The sequence below is a fragment of the Podarcis raffonei genome, chromosome 13 (genome assembly GCF_027172205.1).
Source record: "Podarcis raffonei isolate rPodRaf1 chromosome 13, rPodRaf1.pri, whole genome shotgun sequence".
NCBI lineage: Eukaryota > Metazoa > Chordata > Lepidosauria > Squamata > Lacertidae > Podarcis > Podarcis raffonei.
This window is the reverse complement of record NC_070614.1, coordinates 3,916,887-3,941,521: the sequence shown is the minus strand read 5'-3', so window position 1 is coordinate 3,941,521 and position 24,635 is coordinate 3,916,887. Positions and strand designations below refer to the sequence as shown.

The 24,635-nt window shown below is 44.1% G+C and overlaps 1 protein-coding gene across 4 annotated transcripts in view; it reads right to left on the bottom strand.

The window, feature by feature from the left end:
- The window catches only part of COL15A1 (collagen type XV alpha 1 chain), an 82,789-nt gene extending 58,692 nt beyond the window's left edge, over nt 1-24,097 (bottom strand). For 3 of the 4 annotated variants that reach the window (XM_053360892.1, XM_053360893.1, XM_053360894.1), the window contains exons 1-5: nt 7,914-8,028; nt 7,243-7,380; nt 3,294-3,320; nt 1,121-1,183; nt 27-104 (exon numbers count right to left, since the gene is read on the bottom strand). In XM_053360892.1, the coding sequence (XP_053216867.1) occupies nt 27-104; nt 1,121-1,183; nt 3,294-3,320; nt 7,243-7,380; nt 7,914-7,985 (378 nt within the window). In that variant the 5' untranslated portion in view covers nt 7,986-8,028. Of the gene's footprint in view, nt 1-26; nt 105-1,120; nt 1,184-3,293; nt 3,321-7,242; nt 7,381-7,913; nt 8,033-8,336; nt 8,482-11,955; nt 12,046-12,600; nt 12,676-18,269; nt 18,818-23,519 lie in introns of those variants that run through there. The other variant, XM_053360895.1, reaches the window with a different exon arrangement.
- Between the last annotated feature and the right edge of the window lie 538 nt (nt 24,098-24,635).

Here is a 24,635-nt window from a genome sequence, read left to right as displayed (position 1 = left end):
TCCACATAACAAGCGCTCAAACTCACAAATCCCATGGATGGAGCAGGCGGTCCAGGAGGCCCTGGAAGCCCAGGGGGGCCTGGTAGTCCTATGCCAGCATCTCCCTAGAACAAGAATAAATATGGTGAAGTTGTGAGGGGTTTGGAACACACACGTTAAGCTAGGAGATGGTCTGTTTAATGCACACCCGCCTCATGAGCCTTGCTGAGAGCTGGGTGGATGAGCTGAGGGGAGCTGACCCCTCTCAGCTTTGTACACCTGGGGACGCTGTGTGCAGCACCAACATAGATGAGACTTAGCAGACCTACTAGATTTTTTTGTCTAGTCTGAACTGCATTTTTATGGTACGTTTATTGTTATTTTAATTCAACAGTTATGGAACTTTGGTGAATAGTGGTATATAAATATTTTAAATACACAAATAAAGTAAACTCTTGAAGGCCCACTATGAAAAGTATGTGATACGTTTTCATAGAATTGTAGTAGAGTTGAAGGAACTCTTAAGGGTCATCTAGTCCAACGCCCTGCAATTCAGGAATCCCAACTAAAGAATTCCTGAGAGATGACTATCCAACCTCTGCTTAGGGAGTCCATTCCACTGTCCAAGAGCTCTTACTGTCAGAAAGTTCAGTTTTATTCTGAGACTAAAATTGCCTGGACCCCAAACCACAGTTGCCTTAGCTTCCATGAAGGTATGCAGAATAGGGTGTAGTCCAATAAAATGGGACCCATTTCAGAAGTTGTGGTCTCAGAATGTAGACAAGGTACTTGGAGTTCAGCTGACTGCCTGGGTACTCAACTCTGGTTATATGTCTTGCTGGTGTTAAAGACCATGTAGACATTTAAGCCCATTGCTACATACTGAATTTGCTTCTGTAACACTGCTACAAGCCTTTTAAAATGCACTCACAACATCGTCATGTCATGTGGCTTCCTAGGAGATGTGCAGTCATGTGTGGGACCATCTTTCCCTACATGGAAGAAACATGGGAGTGCCTTCTGCCAAAAGCTTCTGTCATAGGTGAAGCCACCTTAATTCACAGGATGCACCAGTTCACATGACGCACGATTCTCATGGCAATGAAACATCACTTAAAAAAAAAATCAAAGCAGTGCCTACCTTTTCTCCTTTAAGGCCAGGTTCCCCCTTTAGCCCTGGAGAGCCCTGAAGTCCTGGTTTCCCCTAAAAGAGAAGGTATATTAACATCTATTTTCCATTAGCATTATTCTGTACTGAAAGGCTGTAATTAAAGTAAGTGTGGTGCGCCAGCAATCCCCTTCCCCCTGCTGCACCAGCCAGTGTGACAGGGAATGGAATCATATTTGGTTCCTGAAGCATCCCACCTAACCTGGGCTGTGGTGGAGTCATATGGACCAGCAGCCAATAGCTCGTTGACTGGCTCCAGTTCATGGACCACCATCATGAATAGCACTGATCCCAGTTCAGAACAGCTGAAGGAGGTTCTGTCTAATGAGGACATTTCCTGGAACCCATATGCCTGGGAATAATATGCTGGTGAATACAAGGCAATGTGCTGAGTACAGAAATTGACTTTTTGAATCATGGCAACAACCTGCAGGTCAATGATATTTTTTATGCAGAATTGAGCACGTTGAAGTGGTCTTGTAAACATATGCCCAGAAAATTTCCTAAAAACATCTTGCAAAAATGGGTTGAATGGAGGCTTGAAAAGTTGCCAAAACATGTGGAAGGATTCAGAACATCTGTTGTTTGATATACCCACATCAATTAATAGTAATACTGCTTTATCTTGTACTTCAGCACGTAAAAATGGTTGTGCTGATTGGCCTGTATTCAGAACCTCCATATATTATTAATTTATTTGACTTTCATAACTATCTTCCTTTCTTTGAGGAGGAGGAAACCTCTCTACAAGGCAGCTGTAGTGTAACTTCCAAGATTACAATTGCCTCCTCCTCTTCCGGCCAACTCACTTCTGGGAGAGGATGGGTCAAGTGGCAATTATGCCAGCAGAAGGAATAAATGCAAGAACTAAGTTCTCCCCCACTACGAAGTGTGTCAGCAGAAGTGGCACCAGCTTCCGAAAATGACTGAGGGGGCCCAACATGGCGTCCCTACTCCTGACATCATGTGCGTAGCGTTGCGAGGAGTCAGAGGGTGGAGTTGAACATGGCGGCAGCATGGCCCCAGAAGCTGGTCGGCCCCCTCCCCCTGCTGCACAAGGGAAAGATAGGCTTTCCAGTGAGTAAGGGATAGGACTTCAGTGGTCTGTATAGCCCATGAGTAGCAGACACAAAGTAAGTTATGCAAAACTGGAAGCATGAGCACATTTGCTTAGTTTGCATAATCTATAGAGGACAAAATTTGGATTTCCAAGGTACAGACTGCTGTTTAAAAAACAAGATACAACATATACACTCTTGCCCATTCAGCACCATACCAATAGTATATGTCATTTGCATAATCTATATAGGAAATCGGAAATCTTGATTTACAGTATTGTTTTAAAAAATTTCCAGTGAAGTTTGTAATATTAAGAAAAATACAGTATCAGAATAAAAGCAAGGATTTCCAGAGCAGTTATATCCACAATTGCTATTTATAGAAGGAAGGGCATGATCCAGATAAAGCTAAACACCTCCACGTTCAAATTTACAAGGCCCTTAACGGCTTGGATCCAGGGCTGCCTCGTGCATTTATTTCTGCCTGCTCACTAAGGTCTTTCTGCCCGCCCCCCCCCTTGACTCAGATGCATGGCCCACATCTCCACCAGGAGCATTTCCTGATCTTATAGCTTTAAGTGATTTCATGTTTACTGTATCTGTTTCATCTTACTGTACACTGCTTGGAAGCTGCAGTGTTAAGTGGTATACATTGTTGAAATAAGTAAGTAACTGAATGCTTGACATTTTACTCATATGGGGAAAAGCAGAATTCTTTGTTGGCAAGAAAGAGAGAGAAAATACCTAGCTTCCACTCAAATAATTTGCTGTCACGATGTGTTGTAGCTTAGATGGCTCTAAAAGGGGATTTGTTGAATTTCATGGAGGATATGTCTTATCGATGCCTGCTATACATCAACAATAGCAACTCCCTGCTCAGGGAAAGCCTCTCTCTGGAATTTTTCTGTTGCTGGGGGGTGAACAGGGGGACGGTTTGTTTTCTTTGTCCTGCTCACAGGATTCCTGGGGGCATCTGGACAGAAGGACTTGGGAACCAAATGCTGGACTAAACTGAAACACTACGTTTTATATACACAAATGCTGGGCACTTGGATAGTGTCATCCATACGTATATCTAGGTTACTTACCGGTAACCCATCTTTGCCAGAAATGCCCTGAAACAGAAACAGAAACAAACTTTACAAAACCTTTGTGAAGAGATTAAAATCAACCGATCAATACTGGCTAGCATTTTATGTTGTATTAACAATAACCTCTTTCTTGTTGCGCTGATAAAATAATTTTCTATCTTTGTCTCCTGCCTACGCTCTCTGCACCAATCCCCACTTTGGGTACCTATAAAACCTACATAACTACCACCAATTGCTGGTTCTCCCTTAAAACGGACTACTGCTTTGACAGAATTTGTCTGCAGCTTGCAGCCCAGCAATATGTGATGAACTGACATGTGTTAACCTCTAAGTCTGGAGCATGCTCAGTCCTTTACTCAAGCAACTCAACAAAGCAAGACATAGCAACTGTATCTGATTTTAGTCAAATGCAGACAGAAGCTTATTAACTAATTCCATATTACAAATCCCAATAGCTAATTCTGTGTTCTGTCAGTAGGCAAATTCAAGATATTTTGGCACCTGAACCGAACCACAAAGTGGCGCTTCCATCCTCACCAGGGAAGAAGAGGTGAGTGAAGATCTACACAGGAACAAGGGAGAATTAAAGATCTACATCATGGGTAGGCAAACTAAGGCCCGGGGGCCGGATGCGGCCCAATCACCTCCTACATCCGGCCCATGGACGGTCCAGGAATCAGTGTGTTTTTACATGAATAGAATGTGTCCTTTTATTTAAAATGCATCTCTGGGTTATTTGTGGGGTATAGGAATACGTTCATTCCCCCCCCCCAAAAAAAATATAGTCTGACTCCCCACAAGGTCTGAGGGACAGAGGACCGGCACCCTACTGAAAAAGTTTGCTGACCCCTGATGTACATCAAGATCTGCTGTCCCTCTGGATCCTGCCCCTGAGGCAGTCACCTTCCCTTGCCTCGTGGGTGAGCCGGCCCTGGACAAACGAGATAATCCACTGACAGATTTGCCACACATTCAGAGTGGTGTGCTTAGTGTTGCGGCTGAAGAAATAAATGGGCTCTGGCAGCAGGCCTAGTAACAAACAGGCTGGGCTGTGTTTGCCTCAGGCCGCCTGAGAAAATGCATCAGGTCTGCTCGGACTGCGTTGACATGTGGGCAGAAGGTGGAGCTGCTCCAGCCCCAAGAATTCTGAAGCAGGAGCCAATATCAAAGGTGGCCTTCACTCACTCCCCTGGCAGCAGCCAGTGTCAAAACATGACTCTGGCCACTCGGACTTCCTCAGAACAAATTAGGAAGCTGCTCCCAGCAGTGGCTTTGGCTGCTGTTGGCACAGCTCAGGGTAAGTTTTGTAGCTACTTTTCCTTCCTGCTTACACATACCAGGAATGGGTCTAAAGTGCTGCTTTGATTGTATATTTGCTAAACGTGCTCAAGAGAAGCCAGATGTGTGCAAGAAGGCAATCTGTGTTATGTTGTTGCTGGTTGAAGGGCTTCAAGAGAGGAAACGGCTGAACAGAACAACCCCTTGTGTGCATACCTTTGGACATGGCCTTACTTGTCTAACTGCAAACCTCAAAAAAGTATCCAATTTAAGCAACACCGCTTTGATTGCCAGTTCAGCTTTTTGAGTGCCACTCTTAACTACCTATTATTTTAGCTGTTTCTGTCCCATCTGTTGGCAGGAAGATGTTTTAAAGAAGGTAGGGCCGCCATATTTCAAAAAGTAAAAACTGAAAGTTGTTGACGCCAAAAACCCCGTGATTTTTTGACTGACTTGTCTAAGGTCCAAGACAAAGTGCTGCCTTTTGGAAATTCCCCCCCAAATGTCAATTTCACCTTTGAAATCCCGGAAATGTCCAGGAAAATCTGGATGTATGGCAGGTTTAAAAGAAGGGGCTTTAAGGGGAGGGCTTGGCTTTCCCTCCTGATGGTTCATGCTGGACTTTAAATCACATGTATCCTGCTTTGTAGTGGACCAGGAAGGCCTGGGCTGGGACCTGCCATCGTCAGGGATATTTGCAGCTTGAGAAGTGCCACTGAATTTTAGGAAACATTTTTAGCTCACTTCTGAAAATCATAGTCTCAGAAAATGACAACTGATTTATATCATACGTGTGCTGAATGAGTTAAAACCAAGAGAGGGCAGACAACAATATTTAAAGGAAGCTGGCAGCAGTGGAAGGAGACTGAGGCAGCAGTGCCAAGAAGAGTCATCACCTGGGACAAATGGTGCTGATGACAGCTAGCCAGGAGCAGCCTAGTTTACAGCCAGTTTACAGGCCTGGGGCCTGCCCTTAAAATCCTGGGCTTCAAGTAAGTGCTGGGAGGCTGGCTGGTCATCATCTAGAAGACCTCTGGGGTCTGTACACCAGGGGATCACAGTATGGTTTCTTTATTTCTCCTGAGGCATGACCATGAGAAACTGGTTCCATGATTGTTTAACCGAGCTGTCAATTAAATGAAAATGCATAATGCCAAACAAAAACATTTCAGACTGAACCTTCAGGTACTACAGGTTTCGAACTATGAGCCCTAGAGGTCAGTACCAGCTCCCTAACCATTGTGTCACAAAAATAACTCTACTGCTTCCTTCAAATTACTGTACTCAATTTGCTGCTCAGCACCAACCTTTCCCATTCACCCTTGGCTCCTTTGGGATGAAGGGTAGGATATAAAATAATAATAACAATATTAATAATGGAGTTAGAATCAAGAGTTTAGCTATAACTAATGCATGATGATTAAAACGCCTCATTGCTTGGTAGGGTTCAGTTAAAATCATTTATCTCACATTGTGTCCATTTTAATTAGTGTCCAAAAGACTTCCCATTTCTGCAATTTTTTCACATCCACGTTCATTTAATACATTGGAACCTTGGTTGTGGAACATAATCTGTTCCAGAAGACTGTTTGACTTCCTAAACGCTCGACAACCGAGGGGCAATTGCCGGTTGGCAAAATCCATTGAAAAATGGAGAAACGCGCCTCGGAAGCTATTCGACTTCTGGGTTGTCGGCATTCGAAAGCCGAAACATTCAACTTCTGAAGCACCAACGACCAAAGTTCCACTGTACTGTTCTTCTTCCTCTTAGAAGCATTTCACTCCTTACCTGCCCTCACTACCCGCAGCCCCTCAATGCCCTCACTGCCCTTTAATTCCACATGTTGTGGCAATCTGCATAGTGTTCTTCACAACATCACAATCTTCTGCCTGATGTGGTGACATCTCAGATGCACAACGACGAAACATATTTTTATGTGTTTATTATTTAAGGACATGGGTTGCCGCAGCCAATGGAATTTAACAACATTGTGTGGACAAATGAGACCAAAGCAAATTAGGACCAAGAAAAGAAAAATGTGCTAAAAAGAAGTAGAAGAGTTTAGATTTGATATCCCGCTTTATCAGTACCCGAAGGAGTCTCAAAGCGGCTAACATTCTCCTTTTCCTTCTTTCCCCACAACAAACACTCTGTGAGGTGAGTGGGGCTGAGAGACTTCAGAGAAGTGTGACTAGCCCAAGGTCACCCAGCAGCTGCATGTGGAGGAGCGGAGACACGAACCCAGTTCCCCAGATTACGAGACTACCGCTCTTAACCACTACACCACACTGGCTCAGCCAAGGGAAGAGAAAAGAGTGTTGAATAACCTTGAAACAGTGCAAATGCACATCAAGGTGAGTATTTTTGTTAGCATTTTATGGCTGTATCCAATTATGCTGCCTCACAAAACCAGAAAACATTCTGCACAGATCTAGTTACAGATAGGTAGCCGTGTTGGTCTGCCATAGTCAAAACAAAACAAAAATTTTTCCTTCCAGTAGCACCTTAAAGACCAACTAAGTTAGTTCTTGGTATGAGCTTTCGTGTGCATGCACACGAAAGCTCATACCAAGAACTAACTTAGTTGGTCTTTAAGGTGCTACTGGAAGGAAAAAAATTTTTTTTGTTTTGCACAGATCTAGTGTTCCATGAGAGAGCAATACTTACAGGTTTACCATCCAGTCCAGGCTTTCCAGGAAGCCCAGGTTGTCCAGCAGTCCCGGGTTCTGCTTCATCCAGGCCTGCTTTTCCTGGTGGTCCTGGTGGTCCTTCCTCTCCCCTTTCACCTTTTTCACCTTTTTGGCCCTTCAGGTAGAAAATATACAGTTATGGCTATGAGCCTAAACTTATTTATTTGGAACCCATCCCCATTTGGAACAAATGGGTTTGCTTCTGAATAAACATGGCTAGAACTGGACAGTGAACTTTATTTTTGTACTTTAAGGCATAACTCAAATTAAAGAGACTGTGCAACCTAGGTAAGGGATGCTTTGGCGAGGGTGGGGTGGGGGGTGCAGCAGGGGCAGAGCAGGACTTCCCTATTTGCCACAAGCAGTGAAACAGGACAAGCCACCCCTGATTTGGAGTTACATATATTCATGCACAATTGTGTGGAAGAAAGCTGTTAGTGTGAAACATCCCTGGCATATGCTGCATTCTGTGGGGAGGGCAGCCGATTCCCCACACCAGCCCCTCCAAGGAAGGAATCCAAGGACAACTTTAGACCACAATCCGAAACACGTTTACTCAGAGGTAAGCCCCACTGAGTCCAGCAGGTCTGATTCCCAAGTAAGTGGATGACGGTTTGCAGCCTTACTCCTGCATGAAACCATACTTGCCTTTTCTCTGCCTGTAACTTGCAGAAAACCATCAGGAGGCTCAGGTGTTGTTTTTAATATTTCCTGAGCCATAGTGGTAAGTTCACTTTCCTCTTTTCTGATTTCTGTAGTGGTTAAACCTAAAGGGGGGTGGGAGGCAGAAATTGCATGCGTCATAAAAATATGCAAGAGACTGCATAATAAAACATCATCTGTCAGGAATGACATAATGGTGTTGATTTGGTTCATCTGGGGGGCGGGGGGCGGGGAGCACTGAAAAAAATGACAGTAAATGACAATACAAAAAAATTAAGCAAAAGACAAATTCGAAGCTGAAAACAACTGTGGGTTGTTGTTTTTTAAAGGTAGTGTTTAACTAAAATGATCATAACACTCTAAGCTACAATTAAACTGACACAAGCAAAGAGTTTAAAATTACAGTGCCTTGTTTTTGGACTTTAGTTGGTCCCAAAGTTGCTTCTAAGAGATGGTGGCCTGAGAACTCCATCTCTTCAGAATGAGGTGCTGTGGTTGGCGGGGCTCGTACAGGACCAGCTGTTGTTTCTTCAGATACATTCTCAGTCAGGTGCTAGACAAGAATGCAAGGCAAATGTTATCTGGATATTATTACTGGGAAAACACATTGTTGTGAGAGGCAGAGCATAAATCTGCGTGCTTCGTTCTTTTTCAAGGTACTTTTGGATCCATGACAATGCTATCCCCCCCCCTAAACATCACTTACTTTGTAGATAATAATCGAATAAACAATCAAAAGTGTGTGAAATGGAGGGTGTGGTTGGCCCATAGAAGTAACTTTGTTGAGCTAACACACCCTCTAAAGGTAAAGGTAAAGGGACCCCTGACCATTAGGTCCAGTCATGACCGACTCTGGGGTTGCGGCGCTCATCTCGCTTTATTGGCTGAGGGAGCCGGCATACAGCTTCCGGGTCATGTGGCCAGCATGACTAAGCCGCTTCTGGCGAACCAGAGCAGCACACAGAAACACCGTTTACCTTCCCGCCGGAGCGGTACCTATTTATCTACTTGCACTTTGACATGCTTTCGAACTGCTAGGTTGGCAGGAGCTGGACCGAGCAACGGGAGCTCACCCCGTTGCGGGGATTTGAACCACCGACCTTCTGATCGGCAAATCCTAGGCTCTGTGGTTTAACCCACAGCGCCACCCGCGTCCCTAACACACCCACTAAGTTAGAAGTAATACCAGCGGAGGCTGGTTCATTAGGGCAATTACCAGTGGGAATTGTAAGCAAAAAGTGCAAAAGTTTCCTCCAAATTCACAAAACTCTTAAAGCCGCAGACTTTTCTGTTTCCCGCACACTCCTGAGCCCTCCATTCAAACTTAGAGAGGTACATATTTCAGTCAATCTCCTGTTCTCTGCCAATCAGCTCTTTGCCCTGTTCAGCCAGTCCCAATCCAAAACATTGCTATGGCCAGCAGGTCCCTTCCATTGATCTCCAAGCAGAACAATTCCTTCTAGAGGGATATTTCCCTTGCCTGAAAAAGCGGACATTTTTATGAGCTAAAAACACCTGTGTATGAAAAACTTAGTGCAATTATGTTTGTTACAGGAGCATTTGCAAAGTGATCTAGGCAACAGTGGCACCAATAAGCAGCCTGGCAGCTGGGTTGTGTAAAAGTATGGGCCTTCATTTGCTTCACTCTAGGCTTCCAGCTTTGGACAGCTTGCTTGGTTGTTTGCAATGCTCCTGTGTGAACATCCAGTTTCCAAAAGCATCTGTTGGGTGACTCTGCTGGCTATTATATACAGTCTTGAGCTCTGCTTTGGCATTTGGCAAGGATGAACACACTGAGATCCAGTGAGCATTCTCTGCAGCCAGTATATAAATCCAGGGACTTGTTGGCATGTAGACACTTCACAGCTGGCAAAAACGTTTTAAGTTTCGTTAGCGGCAGCATAAATCTTGGGAAATTCAACGCACTGAAGTTCTCTCTAGCATGCCCTTTTAAGTCCATGGGTATTTAACATACCACTTTTTTAAAAATGAAGCTATGAATCCTGCTCAAAGAAAAAAAAACTTTCCCATTAAATTCTTACAGCTTTAAGAAACAGATCACTTCACGAGGCTTTCTGGCTTATGATTGTTTGGCTTCAAAATCTACACAATGTAAAACATGGGGTGATTATTGCACACAAAGAGCCTTAGTGTAGCTGTAACGAGGGCTTCACACAAACTGCTCTTTGTCTGGAGGCAGAATGAGGGGCAGAAGACAGTTGCCAAAGGAGCGAGTGAAGAGGCTACATATAGGATAGTACTTGTCTTTAAGCCATGTAATCACTTCTCCTCTCAGCTTCATTCCTTGGTATTGCATTAGTTCAGTGTCTGCCTCTGCTGGGAAAGTATTTTATCCCTCTGAAGTATCTTAAGGGAGACCCGTCAAGATTCAACTTGATTCCCTGATGCAATATACAAAAAACCTGAAGCCTAGAATCTACATGCTAGCACATTAGAGCACATTATAGTTCATATTAATATTATTCCCTACTTTAAATAACTATTATAAATAAGTTAGGCAGCGGACAAAGGGAAAATCCTAATCTTTATGGAATCATTCACATTACTGGATAGGAAAAGCACAGTGTACAAAATGCATTTCTGTATATATAAATGTTTAGACTAACATAGTCTATCTTTATTTTTGCCTAACAAATAATTCTGATGCAATTCTGGAGCTCCCTGCTCTACGAAAAACAACTGGCGAATTTTAAGGGAAGCAAAAATGGCTTGGTGAGAGTAGTAAAACTTGCCAGTGGGGTGGAGGTGGGATTCCACATACCTGTATTCTATTCAATTTCAAGGTGATTGGGGCAGGTTGTAGCAATGGTATAACATGGAAAGAAGTCATCACCCACCATTAATTAGGGTATGCTTCCAGGTATCATTCCAATTAGCAACAATAGTGTCCAAACAGAAATTGCAACCAAAATATCTGATAGAAGAACTTCCTGCTGTAGGTTTTGAGTGTCCCTACTGCTGTGATTCTGTCTCTCATACCATTACAAGGTGATTGGAACGAGAATTTCACCCACTAGAACATTTGGGTGGTGGGTCGGTGGCTGTCGGTCAGTAGCAAACCATTGTAAGTGGAAACATCGTAACTATCCCAAACTATTACTTGTAGGTACAGAGGACGGATTTTCTGGGAATGAGAAATAACCCTTTTAATGTCATTTACTTATTTATCTATTGAATTTATATACTGCCCTATGCCCAAAGGTCTCAGGGTGGTCATGAACCATATTTACAACACAAACAACAGAAATGATGTTTTGAATTAAAGTTAAATTGGTATAATAATAAGCATATCATTTTGGCTTTGCCAGCTATGACTTTCAGTGCATAGAACATTATTTTGCACATTAATAGGAAGCCACTACAATAAAGCCAGTGGTGCCTACTTGAATAAAATATTGGGGGAGCCCAGGTAAGTCCCGCCCTGCATAGTCGTTCACATGACACGGTGCATGCACACCAATTGAGCAGCAATGCTCATCAACTTTGCCCCGCCCCCGGCCCCCTCAAATATTTTATTGGGAGAGCAGGCGAAGACCCCTTGGCCCCTAGGAGTTGGCTCCAGTGGATAAAGCTGAACAAGATCTAAATCATTCCTCTTCTCCCAGGCCATTGGCTAATTAAAAATCTATGGCCCTTTAAATGGCAGTATTGCTTTTGGTTGTTGTCATCCACAGGAGGAGGAATGACTGCTGGGGGCAGCACAGAGAAAAGAAACTCCATGGTGCATCTGCAGCAGCACTGCCGGATGCCTTCATCTGCCCCAGCTGCAGCAAAACATGTCTCTCCCTTATCAGTCTCTACAACCACAGCAAGTGCTGTAACTCACCCATGCTTTGACTTCACCCCCAAAGGCGCAATTCTCATTGTCTCCTGAGACAGACAGACGCCAACAACAAAAAGTTATGATGCCATGTATTTTTGTGTTTTTACACTGTCAATTGTCCTATGATCCTTGGATGAATGGCAGTGTAGAAATTTAATAAATAATCACTATCATAATACTTACTGGGGCTTGTGAGGGCCGAATGATTTCTTGCGTCTCAGGGACACCCTCCTGTTCTTGAATGCTGTTGTAGCCACTGCTTTCTCCTGAAGCCTATGCGAAACGGGCAGGCCACAAGGAAGAATTTAGGTCATGCCCACATGAGGAATTCCATAAGTAATGAGTGTGTGCAAGCCTTAGCAATTTGCACAGACACATGTGTGTTCAAAGCATTAATTACTTCATTAAGTAAGATAGAAGAATAAATCCTAGACTATCCATCTCTGGTGCAGTCAGCTGTTGCTGCATGTAGTTCCAAGTTGATACTCAATGAAGACAACCCTTGTAAAGAATCATTAAACCAAACATGCATCAAACAATTTAGCCTGTTGCAGCAAAAAATGAGTGTGCAAGACCTTGCACAATTTCATCTCACCCATAACTGGTGAAGCCAAAACAGGCACCTCCCCCCAGCTGCTTTCCTACCCGGGGGTGTGTGTGGAAATCAAGGTTTGTGGCCCTCAGCTGAAGAGCTGGGCACACTGGGAGCTGTAAGCAACTTTTAATAAAAAGCGAGGACTCCTGCTTTTGTTGTGGAAACAGCTGTATCAAAACCAAGCTTCCAATCCTTGTTGTAACTGCAGAAAACGTGTGCAGGGAAGTACTCACATATGGGTCATCATCCTCACACTGGTCCTCAGTAGCTCTTGGATCCGATTTGATTGTGAGCTGCTGGATGGAGCCCTGAAAGGAAGCAGAAGAGCCAGTCAAGGTGACATTCTGTGTAACAAATCCCACCAAGAGCATGGGACTGGACACTTTGGGTGGTGGCTGCTGTCTTTGAAAAGAACGGATGTAGGTTCTTTGTAGGTCTGTTAGGTCCAGTCGTGACCGACTCTGGGGTTGCGGCGCTCATCTCGCTTTACTGGCCGAGGGAGCCGGCGTACAGCTTCCGGGTCACGTGGCCAGCAGGACTAAGCCGCTTCTGGCGAACCAGAGCAGCGCACGGAAACGCCATTTACCTTCCCACCAGAGCGGTACCTACTTATCTACTTGCACTTTGATGTGCTTTCGAACTGCTAGGTGGGCAGGAGCAGGGATCACTGAGTCCAGACAGAGGTTAAAGGTGAACAAAAAAAGTTTATTTTACAAACATTAACAAGTTAATATTTGTAAAATAATATTCTGGTCAGTTTCTTAACTTTAGTTTCTTTACCGGCCTATACCTTCCTAGTACCTTCTGACTGATTATCTCAACTGTTTGACTGACTCCTCTTAACAGATTCTCTCCCTCTCTCCCACCAGACTAGCCAACCCACAGACCTATCTTCTCTGTCTCTTCTAACTCCTGACTGTCTTCTCAACCACCCTAACTCTAACTCCTCCAAAAAACCCCTCTGTGCTTAAAACCTTATACACAGTTAACTCTGCTCCTTGGGTTCCCATTACAGTGGTACCTCAGGTTACATATGCTTCAGGTTACAGACTCCGCTCACCCAGAAATAGTACCTCGGGTTAAGAACTTCAGGATGAGAACAGAAATCGTGCTCCAGCGGTGCAGCAGCGGCAGGAGGCCCCATTAGCTAAAGTGGTGCTTCAGGTTAAGAACAGTTTCAAGTTAAGAACGAAGCTCCGGAACGAATTAAGTATTTAACCCGAGGTACCACTGTAGTTAGTCATTTTACAATTAGTTAACCCTTTCCGTATTGTCAGAGGCTCAGGAGCAGAAGAGCAGGGGAGAGAGCAAATAGAGAGCGGAGGAGAGGAATCAGAGGGGAGCGTAGGGGAATATGACAGTGACCCGAGAGATTCCATGAGCTTCTCCAGCGAATCAGAAGATTCCCAGAAGGGGGCGCCTATGGTAAGGGCGAGGGGGGTCCCAGGGGGGATGCACCATAAACAAGGGACCAGAAGGGACTCCCAAGGGAGCAGCGGAGGATCAGGACCAGCTCCCCCACCAGAGCGCAGTGGGGGGGAAGAGTCACATGAGTCAGGACCAGCTTCTCCTCCAGCGGGGAGAGAAGATGAGTCAGGGGTAACCACGCCCCCATCAGGAAGTGGGGAAACGGAGGGAAGGCCAGGTCCAGCTAGCCTCCCCGAAAGAGGGAGCAGTGACACAAGTGTAACGGTCAGAAGGAGAGCGGGAGGCTGCGCGCGCGCGCCAAGTTCAAATGTGGAGGAGCGCGGGACAGCAGAAAACCCGGATTGGGAGCCAGGTCCTAAAGCCCGAAGGAGGGGGGGGGAAGAGTCAGGGGACTCAGCGTCAGAGGAATCTAGGAGGGCTGAGACTCCAACTAGCAGGAGGACCCAGAGAAAGAAGGAACAGAGGAAGAGGTGGAGTAAGGCTAGAATCTTAAGCTGGTGTCAGGGGGGAGGAGATTCAGATGGAACTTCTACGGTCTAAGGCATAGACGTAGCGTTGCGCGCTGTGCGTCTGGAAATGAAACTGAACTTCAATACAGACTTTTTTACTTGAGGAAGAAGCAGCGTTGGTCTTGTGTGAGCTGGGACCTTGGGCAGCGCTGACACGTATGAACCCGGTATGATGTCACACACCTAGGAGGGCAAACGCCACGCTGCCCTTCCTTCAAGGAATGCAGGACAGCGTATTAAAATAGCATGGCAGTCCAGAGCACCTTTGGTGCACATGTGCTTTTGGAAGTAACAAGTCTGAGGAGCTTTTACAACTGAGAATCTGTCAAAGGGAGGTAGGGAAGGCAAAGGAGAGAACAAAGTGCACTAACATGCACCAAAATGCACTTATATGCAGGGGCGTAGGAAGGGGGGCGGGGGGCGGTGCGCCCCAGGTTCCATCATGGAGGGGGGTGTCAAAAAGGAACAATTACTGCCCTACTCTAGGGCGGTTCATAAAAAACTTTTTTTTAAAAAAAAATGCCAGCTCCAAAGGTCTTATCTTACTACACTAGGGATTATATAGCTATATCTGAAATTTCATGCATATGAGTTAATATCTTGACCCTCCTCCACGTAAATAGCTGTTTACTTGGCCGTTTTTCTATGTCGTGAGGGCTGAAATTTCAATTCAGTGGAGCCAAAACACAATCCATTCTGTAGATTTAAGTACAGTATCTGTCCACAGTCGCCTCCTTGTTATCAGAGGCCCATAATCCACATTCCTTTGTAAGAAAATATGGAATAATGTAAAACTATTTTTGCAGACAAAAAAAAAATCAATGGGGGGGGGGCAAGAAATTTTCCGCAGCAGGTACCACCTGACCTTCCTACGCCTCTGATTCCATGTACCTTTTCACATGTATTCAAATGATTCAAATGATCGACTGATTTGTATACCAACGTTTTTAGGGAGCTTGGAGTGGCAAATATAGTCCCCCTCTATCCCCTCTTTCCATTTTATCCTCACAACAGCTCTATGAGTCATCTTACGCTGTATGTTGAATGCCCCCCTGCACATTTTTGTAAAAGGTGGGGGGAAAGGTTAGTTCAACTTTGAGTATACGGGGAAGTATTTTGTGAATGGGAAATCAACAAATACACCCTACAAATAATAATAATAATAATAATAATAATAATAATAATAATAATAATAATTATTATTTCACCTGCAGTTTAAAATTCTAGAAATGTACCTGTGAGTACTGTCACACACAAAAAGCACTGTAACATAACCTACAATTCTAGTTATAGGTAGGTAGCCGTGTTGGTCTGCCATAGTCGAAACAAAAAATAAAAAAATCCTTCCAGTAGCCCCTTAGAGACCAACTAAGTTTGTTATTGGTATGAGCGTTCACGTGCATGCTCTGAAGAAGTGTGCATGCACACGAAAGCTCATACCAATAACAAACTTAGTTGGTCTCTATGGTGCTACTGGAAGGAATTTTTTTATTTTTTATAACCTACTATTTCCATGATGGCATTATGTTCTGTATTCCAAAAGTATGGAAGAATTGGGAACTCTCAACCTGCATGGATAAAATCTGCTCTTCTTACCACACATTTCCAACCTTGTCCTGTTTTAATATATCGGTTTAATTTAATGGTATATCAGTTTAATTTACCAGCTGATACCATCCTAGATGGTCTATAAGTCCATAACTGTTTCAACAAATCTGTTCTAATTTCAGAGCCAATTTCCCTTCCCATTTTCTCATGAAGCTACTATTCTGTATCTGAAATCATATAATAGAATTTGCCTATAGTACCTCTTCTCTCTTCACTTATGAACAGTATTTCATGTTTATTTTCTGTCCTTAGTGCGCCATACTTCCTAAGTATAGAATTTAATCTGGGGGAGAAATGAAAACATTGTGGGTCTTATTTCCCTCATTATTTTGCAATTTCCTTGTAGGACAGGTCTGCTCACCCTCTCACTACGGCGACATTGAGGGATGGCAGAAACTCCTTCAAGGCCCCAGTGAAGGTGGCTCAGGATCAGTGCCCAGTCCGGATAGGTGGCAGGGGCGTAGGCCTGCACCGCCTATCAGGAGCAGGATCCAAACCTGCACCCAGGATTGGCAAATGGGGGTGCAGGTTGTTAGGATTGTCCTACTCTCATGTAGGACCTTAGTAGAGACACACGCCCAACTAGCCAGTTCTCTCCCTCCTGGTTGGTTGTTTGGGAGCTTCAAAAGCTTTCTTCAGCCTGAACATCACAGCGACTGATACCAAAAGGCATTGGCACACTTATGAACCTGCAGAGTATTGCAGTTTGTGTAACAGAACTCAGTAGCACAGCATTTTGACTAATCTACTTTATTTACGTATAATACACTCGGAGCATTCTGACTTAGCTCCTTCCTCTTTCTCATCAGACAGCAAAGAGAAAGAGAACAAGGGACAATCGTTCCACTTCACGGAACACAGTAACACAAAACTTCCTGTCTCCGTCACTTCCCACACTGTGGAATGAAAACATACACCGTCATGTGATAGACGACAATCTCATGACTGCAAACATGGAGCAAGAATCCTAACACAGGTTTGGATGTGGGCTGGGCCAGGGGGTGCAGATGAGGAAGCAATAAGGTTTCCCTCAGGTCCACACCTGGGCCATTTAAGCAGCCCGCATTTGGGGTCCTCACCTGGGTTTTTCCCTCATCAAGGACACAAAATCGCATATGAGTATATGCAGATTCATGTCCTCTTTTTTGAGTGGAACAGAAGACTCAATCCAGACATACATGCATTGAGCCTAGAAAATCCTGTTGGCATCTTTGTGTTCTGTTCTGGTCACCACACCTCAAAAAGGATATTGCAGAGCTGGGAAAGGTGCAGAAAAAGACAAGCAACCTTGTCAAGGTATTGGAGCAAATCTTAACATTTTGGACACTTTTGGAAGTAAAGGGGAACATGACAGAGGTCCATAAAACTATGCACAGTGTGGAGAAAATAGATAGAGAATTTTTTCTCTTCTCACACAACACTCAAGAGTCACCCAATAAAGCTGAATCCTGGAAGATTTGGGACAGACAAAAGGGAGTATTTCTTCACACAGCACATGGTTAAACAATGGAATTTGCTACCGCAAGATGTAGTGAGGGCTGCCAACTTGGGGATTAGATACAATTGTGGAGGATAAAGCTGTCAGTGACTACTAGTCATGAAGGCTATGCACTGCTATGGATAGAAATAACCTATTTCCAGTGCATGTCATAATTAAGTTCCATCTCATTTCTTCACTAATGTGCAACTGTTTTTTAAAATATAAATGTCCATATGAAAATTTGAAAATACCTATTTTATCATAAAATAGTTAAATCTCAGTATATGCCTTTCTAAACATATTTTATATATATAAAAAACACCATTTTAAAATGCATTTGGGTGTGTTTTTGAGCAAAGTTCAGGGAAGTGTGAAACAGAAGGGATAATTGCCTTCTGATCCCTCTATCAGAATGGTATATGGAGACTGGGTCAGTTCACTTAAAAATGCAGACCCTCCATCCCCTGCTAAGATTCTCTTCCCTACATAAACACCCTTAGTAACGAATAGTTTGCCTTCCAGGTGCCAGTATTAATTCTCCTTGTCTCAAGAACCATCAGGGCCAGCCCTACCATTGGGCGGAATGAGACAACTGGCTGAGGCAGCAGATGCTGAGGGTCAGGGAGCAGGCAGAGCTTTGTGTGCCAAGCTGGCTTGCTGCCTATTGGTGCAGCGGATGAAGCTGTCCCAATACCAGTGCCAGTACGGTCAGCTTCTGTACGTGGAATGGGGGGGGGGATGTGCCGCCATCTTGCCCTTTTCCTTGGGCATGTCTTGGGCTGGCCCTGAGAGCCATGGACCAAACCTCTTTCCTGTAGAACCGCTGTGATAGACTAGCTGCAGAATAATCCACACATTTACTACATGGTGTACTTACGGTGAATCTTTCCAGTCCTGTCGCTCCAGCATTGCCAACAAATATTCCTGAGCTCGATTCAAAGAGCAAGGGCTGATCTGATCTCTGAAACTGCACCCTGTGATATTCCTCGCAGTCCATAAACAATGCAATGTCATTGCCCTGGACAGCTATTGTAAAGCGATTCCACTTGTTGGTCATCACTGGGACTTTAAACGAAGCAGCTTCTCGGGATATGTAGGAACCTGGTTCAGTGTAGTACATAATTATTCTCTGGGTGCTGTCATCCACAGGCGATAGTCTGACTCCCAAATAAATTGTCTTCTGAAAGGCATCCGTTACAGCGAACAAGACACCTCCACGGTCGCTGTTTGGTTTGACGGTGACGGCGATAGCAAAATCTCTGTAGAAGGGTTGAGGTATCAGAGTCCTTGTCAGACGGCCAATGTTAGCCTCTGGCCCAAAACTGTATGCTGGGAACCCTCCATAACCGGTAATGAAGGAGACAGAAGGTGGCAGTGGGACTCCTATTAGTTCGGTGAGATCAAGGTGCTCCTTGGACCCTCTTTCTGTAACACAAAACAAAAAGTATTATTAGTAAGAGCATGCAGTCAGGATTCTATCCAACTTTTCAGGAAGAGCCATAAGCTTGTTCCAACCTTGCCAAATTCTCCTGACCAGTGAGAGAAAAGGCACTCAGATGGTTAAGCAATAGACATTTTTTCATTTTTTTTATACTGTTAAATGTCATGTAACTTTAAACGTAGACCATTGGTACTGAGCTTCTGTTGCCTTTTGTTTCTGTGTTGGTTTTCATCCTTCCCTGGGACCTGGGCACCCACAGCTCCCCTTGCAAAATACCAGGAGGGGGTAATGAGTAGCAGAGAACCAGCAAGTGTGTGTGCTTAACCCATTCTTTCTCTTCTCTGGGCATCAAGAGATGGTGGGACAGCTGATCTACAGAGCAGATCAGTCACAGAAGCACCCCCCACCTGCCATTTCTTTGCTGCACATTCCCTCTGACACATACAGTGGTACCTCGGTTTTTGAACACCTTGGTTCACGAACCACTTGGAACCCGAACGCTGCAAACCCGGAAGTAAGTGTTTCGGTTTTCAAACTTTTCAGAAGCCGAAAGTGCTCCATTTTGAGTCCCTCTGTGTTTCCTGTTGTGCTGCTAATTTGCGTTCTCCCATTGTAATTCAAGCCTTCCATTTCCGATTGCAGTGTTCTAAGGTGATATTTGGAGCTTATATTTGGTGCTTTTTTTTTTTGTTAGTTATTTTGCGTTTTTTGTTTTGAGGCTTTTTCAGTTAATTTGTTTTTGGGACTGTGTGGATCCCAGTTCAGCTACTGATTGATTGATTGATTGACTGATTGATTGTGTGACTGCAGAAATGGATAAAAAAAGCCCCCCATCCAAACAATGACTATCATCAGTGAAGGTAAGAAAAAAAGTAATTTTAATTTTTATCATCTACAATACTGTTTTATTTATTTTATAGTACAGTACCTTGATTATTGCTTTCATTTTATGGATCAATGGTCTCGTTAGATAGTAAAATTCATGTTAAATTGCTGTTTTAGGGGTTGTTTTTAAAAGTCTGGAATGGATTAATCCGTTTTGCATTACTTTCTATGGGAAAGCACGCCTTGGTTTTGGAACGTTTTGGTTTTGGAACAGACTTCCAGAATGGATTAAGTTTGAGAGCCAAGGTACCACTGTAGTTCCACCCTTGCTGTATTGCACTGTGAACCAAGCATTGAACACGGTCTGAAAACCGTGCTCCAAGGCAAGTGGTTCTGCTGTGAAGTTACAACATTTCTGGCACATAGCTTGGTGCACTGATCTCTTCCCTCAGACCGCAGCTCTCCCTCTTCCTTAGAAACACCCTCATTTCCCTTCATTCAACAGAGAGGTGGTAGAACCGCTGGCTGCCAATGCTCTCAGGCTGTCCCTTCTAAAAATTGGGGAAACCTGATTGCATGTTGCACTTGTGGTTTTCAAAGAACTCTTTGGCACTGACAAATCTAGTACAAAATCAGGGCGACCAGGAGATTTGGGGTTATCTGGAATGACTCAAAGAGTAGAAATGAAACACCGGCTCAACTGGTGTGAGGGAAGGGCTGGCCAAAATCTGTTGCTAATACGTTTGAATGTATGGCTGGCAGCACAATCTTTACAAGGTTTCCTTTTGTTTAAATTACACACAGCAGAGTACAGGAAAGTGCAGTCTAATCCCCTGCATTATAGAACAGCTTTATATTAATCCTTTGGAACACATAATCCAGCTTGTCTACATAGTTTGAAATGAAGCAAGAAAAAAATATGCAAGTATAGACTGTAAGGGAAAAGGCAAAATGGAAAGATTTCATCCTTGGAGTGTATTAAGTTTCTGGAATTCTCTTCATAAATCCCACTAATAGACAGACAGGTTTATTTCATGCATTTTGAACTGTTTTATTTAGCTGGTAGTACTTTCCCAATGTCTTATATTGTGATTTGATTTAAAAATAATAATTGAATGCCTGTATGGAGTAACTTAGCTGCAGTTTTTTGAAGGTTTCCCAGTGATACCAATAACACATCATCATAATGCCATAAATTAATAAATATTAATCTGATAAGGTCATGGAGAATATCAGCATTTCTCTCAAATAAATTAATATAACAATGAAAGAGAAGTCTTGCCTTCATTGGCACATAAGCATAGAAGGTATGGTGCCTCCCCAGCAGAACGTAAGATTAGGGCAGGTTGGTATATGGAAAGACTTTCCATCAAGTATTCTGGTCCCAAGCTGAATTATTGACACATGCTGCTGTGGTACTGCAATCCCCGTAATTAAATAATGTGGAATTTTTCATTAGTGTGTCATTTTTCCTGAATGAGAAGATGGTGGTGATTCTTTTAAAGTATTTGATACACTGAGATCCAGGTCCTTTGGCAGTTCCCTCATTGTGAGAGGCAAAGTTACAGGGAACCAGGCAGAGGGCCTTCTCGGTAGTAGCACCCTCCCTGTGGAATGCCATCCTGTCAGATGTCAAGGAAATGAACCACTATTTGACTTTTAGAAGACATCAGAAGGCAGCCCTGTATCGGGAAGCTTTCACTGTTTGATGTTCTACTGTGCTTAATGTTTTTAATTTGTTGGAAGCCACCCAGAGCAGCCGTGGCAACCCTGTCAGATGGGCGGCATATATATAATAAATGATTATTATCAAAATTTATATACTGCTCACTCAACAGAAAACCTCTAACAGGTTTACAAACAAAATGCTCTAAACAGGATCATTATAGCCATCACACAAATTTTGCAGAGAAACCAATAATTAATCTTCCAACTTTTAAACAAACGAAATGAAGCCATAGGAACATGAAGACATACTAAATTTAATTGTGGGAGCGGCGAGCCCCCCCCCCGAAGTTAGAAGTTATCCACTTTGTCCTCTGTGCCATCATGCCATTTTTCATCATTTAAATAATGGGTAGGCAAAACTAAGGCCCGGGGGCCAGATCCGGCCCAATCGCCTTCTCAATCCGGCCCCCGGACAGTCCAGGAATCAGTGTGTTTTTACATGAGTAGAATGTGTGCTTTTATTTAAAATGCATCTCTGGGTTATTTGTGGGGCATAGTCCAGCCCACCACAAGGTCTGAGGGACAGTGGACCGGCCCTCTGCTGAAAAAGTTTGCTGACCCCTGATTTAAATCAATCCTTCAAAACTGCTGACTGCTCCATAGTAGAAAAATTACCGTAAGTCTTCTGAGAGGAGAGCTTTTGAATTTGGGTGTAGGGAAAAGGTCATCTGAAACTACCTCCCTTGGCCCCCAAAGCTTTATTTCAAGGGAAGATATGTGCTGGCACTCATCATGAAGTTGCTACAGTAAGTGCCACACTTTTCACATTGGAGGGAGGTGCCAGTACGGAGTACCCATGAGTACCCCCAGAAAAAAGCATTGCCATTTCCCCTCCAGAAGTCTCTTGGGAACTGTGCTACATGATGTCATTGCACCAGGCACACACGGCAGACACAAAGAGCAAGGCCACCACTGGTAAATTAGTCTCCCCACCTCCGAAACGTTAACCCTCTTAAAAGCTCTGCTAAAATACCTCCCCAAATTTTGCCACTTACAAATGACTGGCAAAATTGCAAGTACGTTTTGCCTCATTGCTAAGCTAAACCCCAATCAAATTAGCATCATCCACCACAGCTGCGTTTGTGGCGGGAGGAGGGAATGAATCGGCAAACCAACCGTGGACCTCTCAGCATAATATACATAGTTTGGCCTACTGTGCCAGTCTTTTCTGAGCCGTGAGTGGTCCTAGCCAGCCTCGCCTCATCCACAATGGCACCCATGCTTTGTATAAGGAAACGCATATGGACCCTACAGCCTGCCAATATGGCTGACTACAATTTCTATGACCAGAGCTGTTTCCCATGCCTGGGCAGTCCTTGCTGAACACTAATGCAACATCCGTGAGGGGTGGGGCACATGGCCTGTGGTTTCAGAACACCAAGCATTACTGGAGAAAGGGATGCTACAATGGCTTCCACTATACTGAGGTTACAGCAGGTAATAGCAAAAAAGCCCTTTGATGTGTGTGGGGGTGAGAAACAGAGACAGAGTGGGGTGCGTGTGTCTTTTGATACAACCCTATCCCCACGGCTTAAGGTAGGTAATAACATTCATTGCAATTCATTTGCATAATAAACCTGCTGAATAGAAAGGCAACTTATTATTCCAGTCTTACAAAAGAGCAACGGAGGGGGAGGGCTTGCCCATAATTCCATTTCTCCTGTCCCTAGAAAGCACGGGTCTGAGTGGTTTTCCATTTGTCCTGCCACTTTCCCCAGGAAAAGCTGCTCTTTACTGCTGAATTGGAACAAACGTCAACCCGCAGAAAAACCAATGGATGTTTATTTTGATTTAGTGTTAAATAAGTTCACCAGATTACGACTCCACTGCTCTTAACCACTACACCACACTGGCTCTCCAAAACTGCTCTTTAGTGCTGAATCGGAACAAACGTCAACCTGCAGAAAAAACCAATGGATGTTTATTTTGATTTAGTGGTAAATAAGCAGTGTGTTTCTCTGGGAGGGGGAGATCAGTGGGGCAAGCAGAGGTGTGGACTTCTGAGAAATAATGACCTACACAAGACCACCCAACAACTGATCAGAAATTGGAATCAAGGTCTCTCTCCGCTGATCACAAGAAAACCAGCAGTCCACTTTGCTGGGGCAATCTCTTATTTTACAGCTAATGTACCTGCTTTCTTCTGTTTCCACATATTTATTTTCTCCGCTGTTCTGTACTCCAGATCCAATTCCATAGGTGTTTTCCTAGGAAAATGCACGGCTATTTTTCCAGGAGCTAAAGTAGGTTTGGAAGGTACACCAGCAACACGTGGCGCCATGCCAGGGGTATCCCATGCTGCTGGAACTGCTGAGCGGGCCCCAGTCTCCCTCAATGCCCAGCCACTGGTTGAATATATCCTTGGCGTGGGAGAAGTAACAGGACTGGCAGTCACTGGCAAAGGTGAAATAGCCGTCCCAGGAGAGCCCCACAGCCGTTGCCACCACCATTGTCCTTGTACCAGGCCAGATGGCATTAGGAGAAACAGCCAGGCAAGTTTAGCAAGCATCTTCCTTTTCAAAGCCGGCACACAAAGGGTCAAAATTCCTTTCTGCTTCAACATCTACAACTGGCCTGTCAGAGTGAAAAGAAGCAACTTCATCCTTCTGCCTGTTTTAAAAAAGCTCCATCTCCATATTATTCTCCGTGTATCAGCTTTTTGATGGAAGGACGGTGGGAGGCGAGCCCTCCGCAAAATCCAACTGGTCCTCTTAAATGGTTCTAACAAGCTCCATCCTTCTGCAAAGCCTGTTAGTTAGCAATTTCCTTTCTCATGGAAATGAAGAGTTTGCCAGCCAGTATTAGGAGTCGTCTTTTGTGTTTACCAATCGCAGTGAAGGGGGCCAGTCTGCCTCCCTCCCTGATCCCAAATCTTTGCCTCCTAAGCAGTTTCAGAGAATTCCATCACGTGTTAAGTCTCCCCATGGTGGGTTTCAGACACACACAGGGAATTAGGAAGTAATGTTCTCATTAAACTCAGAGGAACCAGGGGTGTAATCTTTATCAGGTGCATTTGATAAGGGCTTCTGTGAGACATGAATATATGGATATGGATTTATTTTTGTGACTCCTATCACAGCAGTGTTAAGGCGTGAGTGAGATTTGCCCCTAAACATTCTGCTCCAACCCTGCCATGCATTTTTCTTTCTTCCCACCCGTAATAATTCATAGTTTTGTGGAAAGCAGGAAAAGGCATCTAAATGAGCATGCCATTTGTTTCATGGTTACATTCCCCCCCCCAAATATATC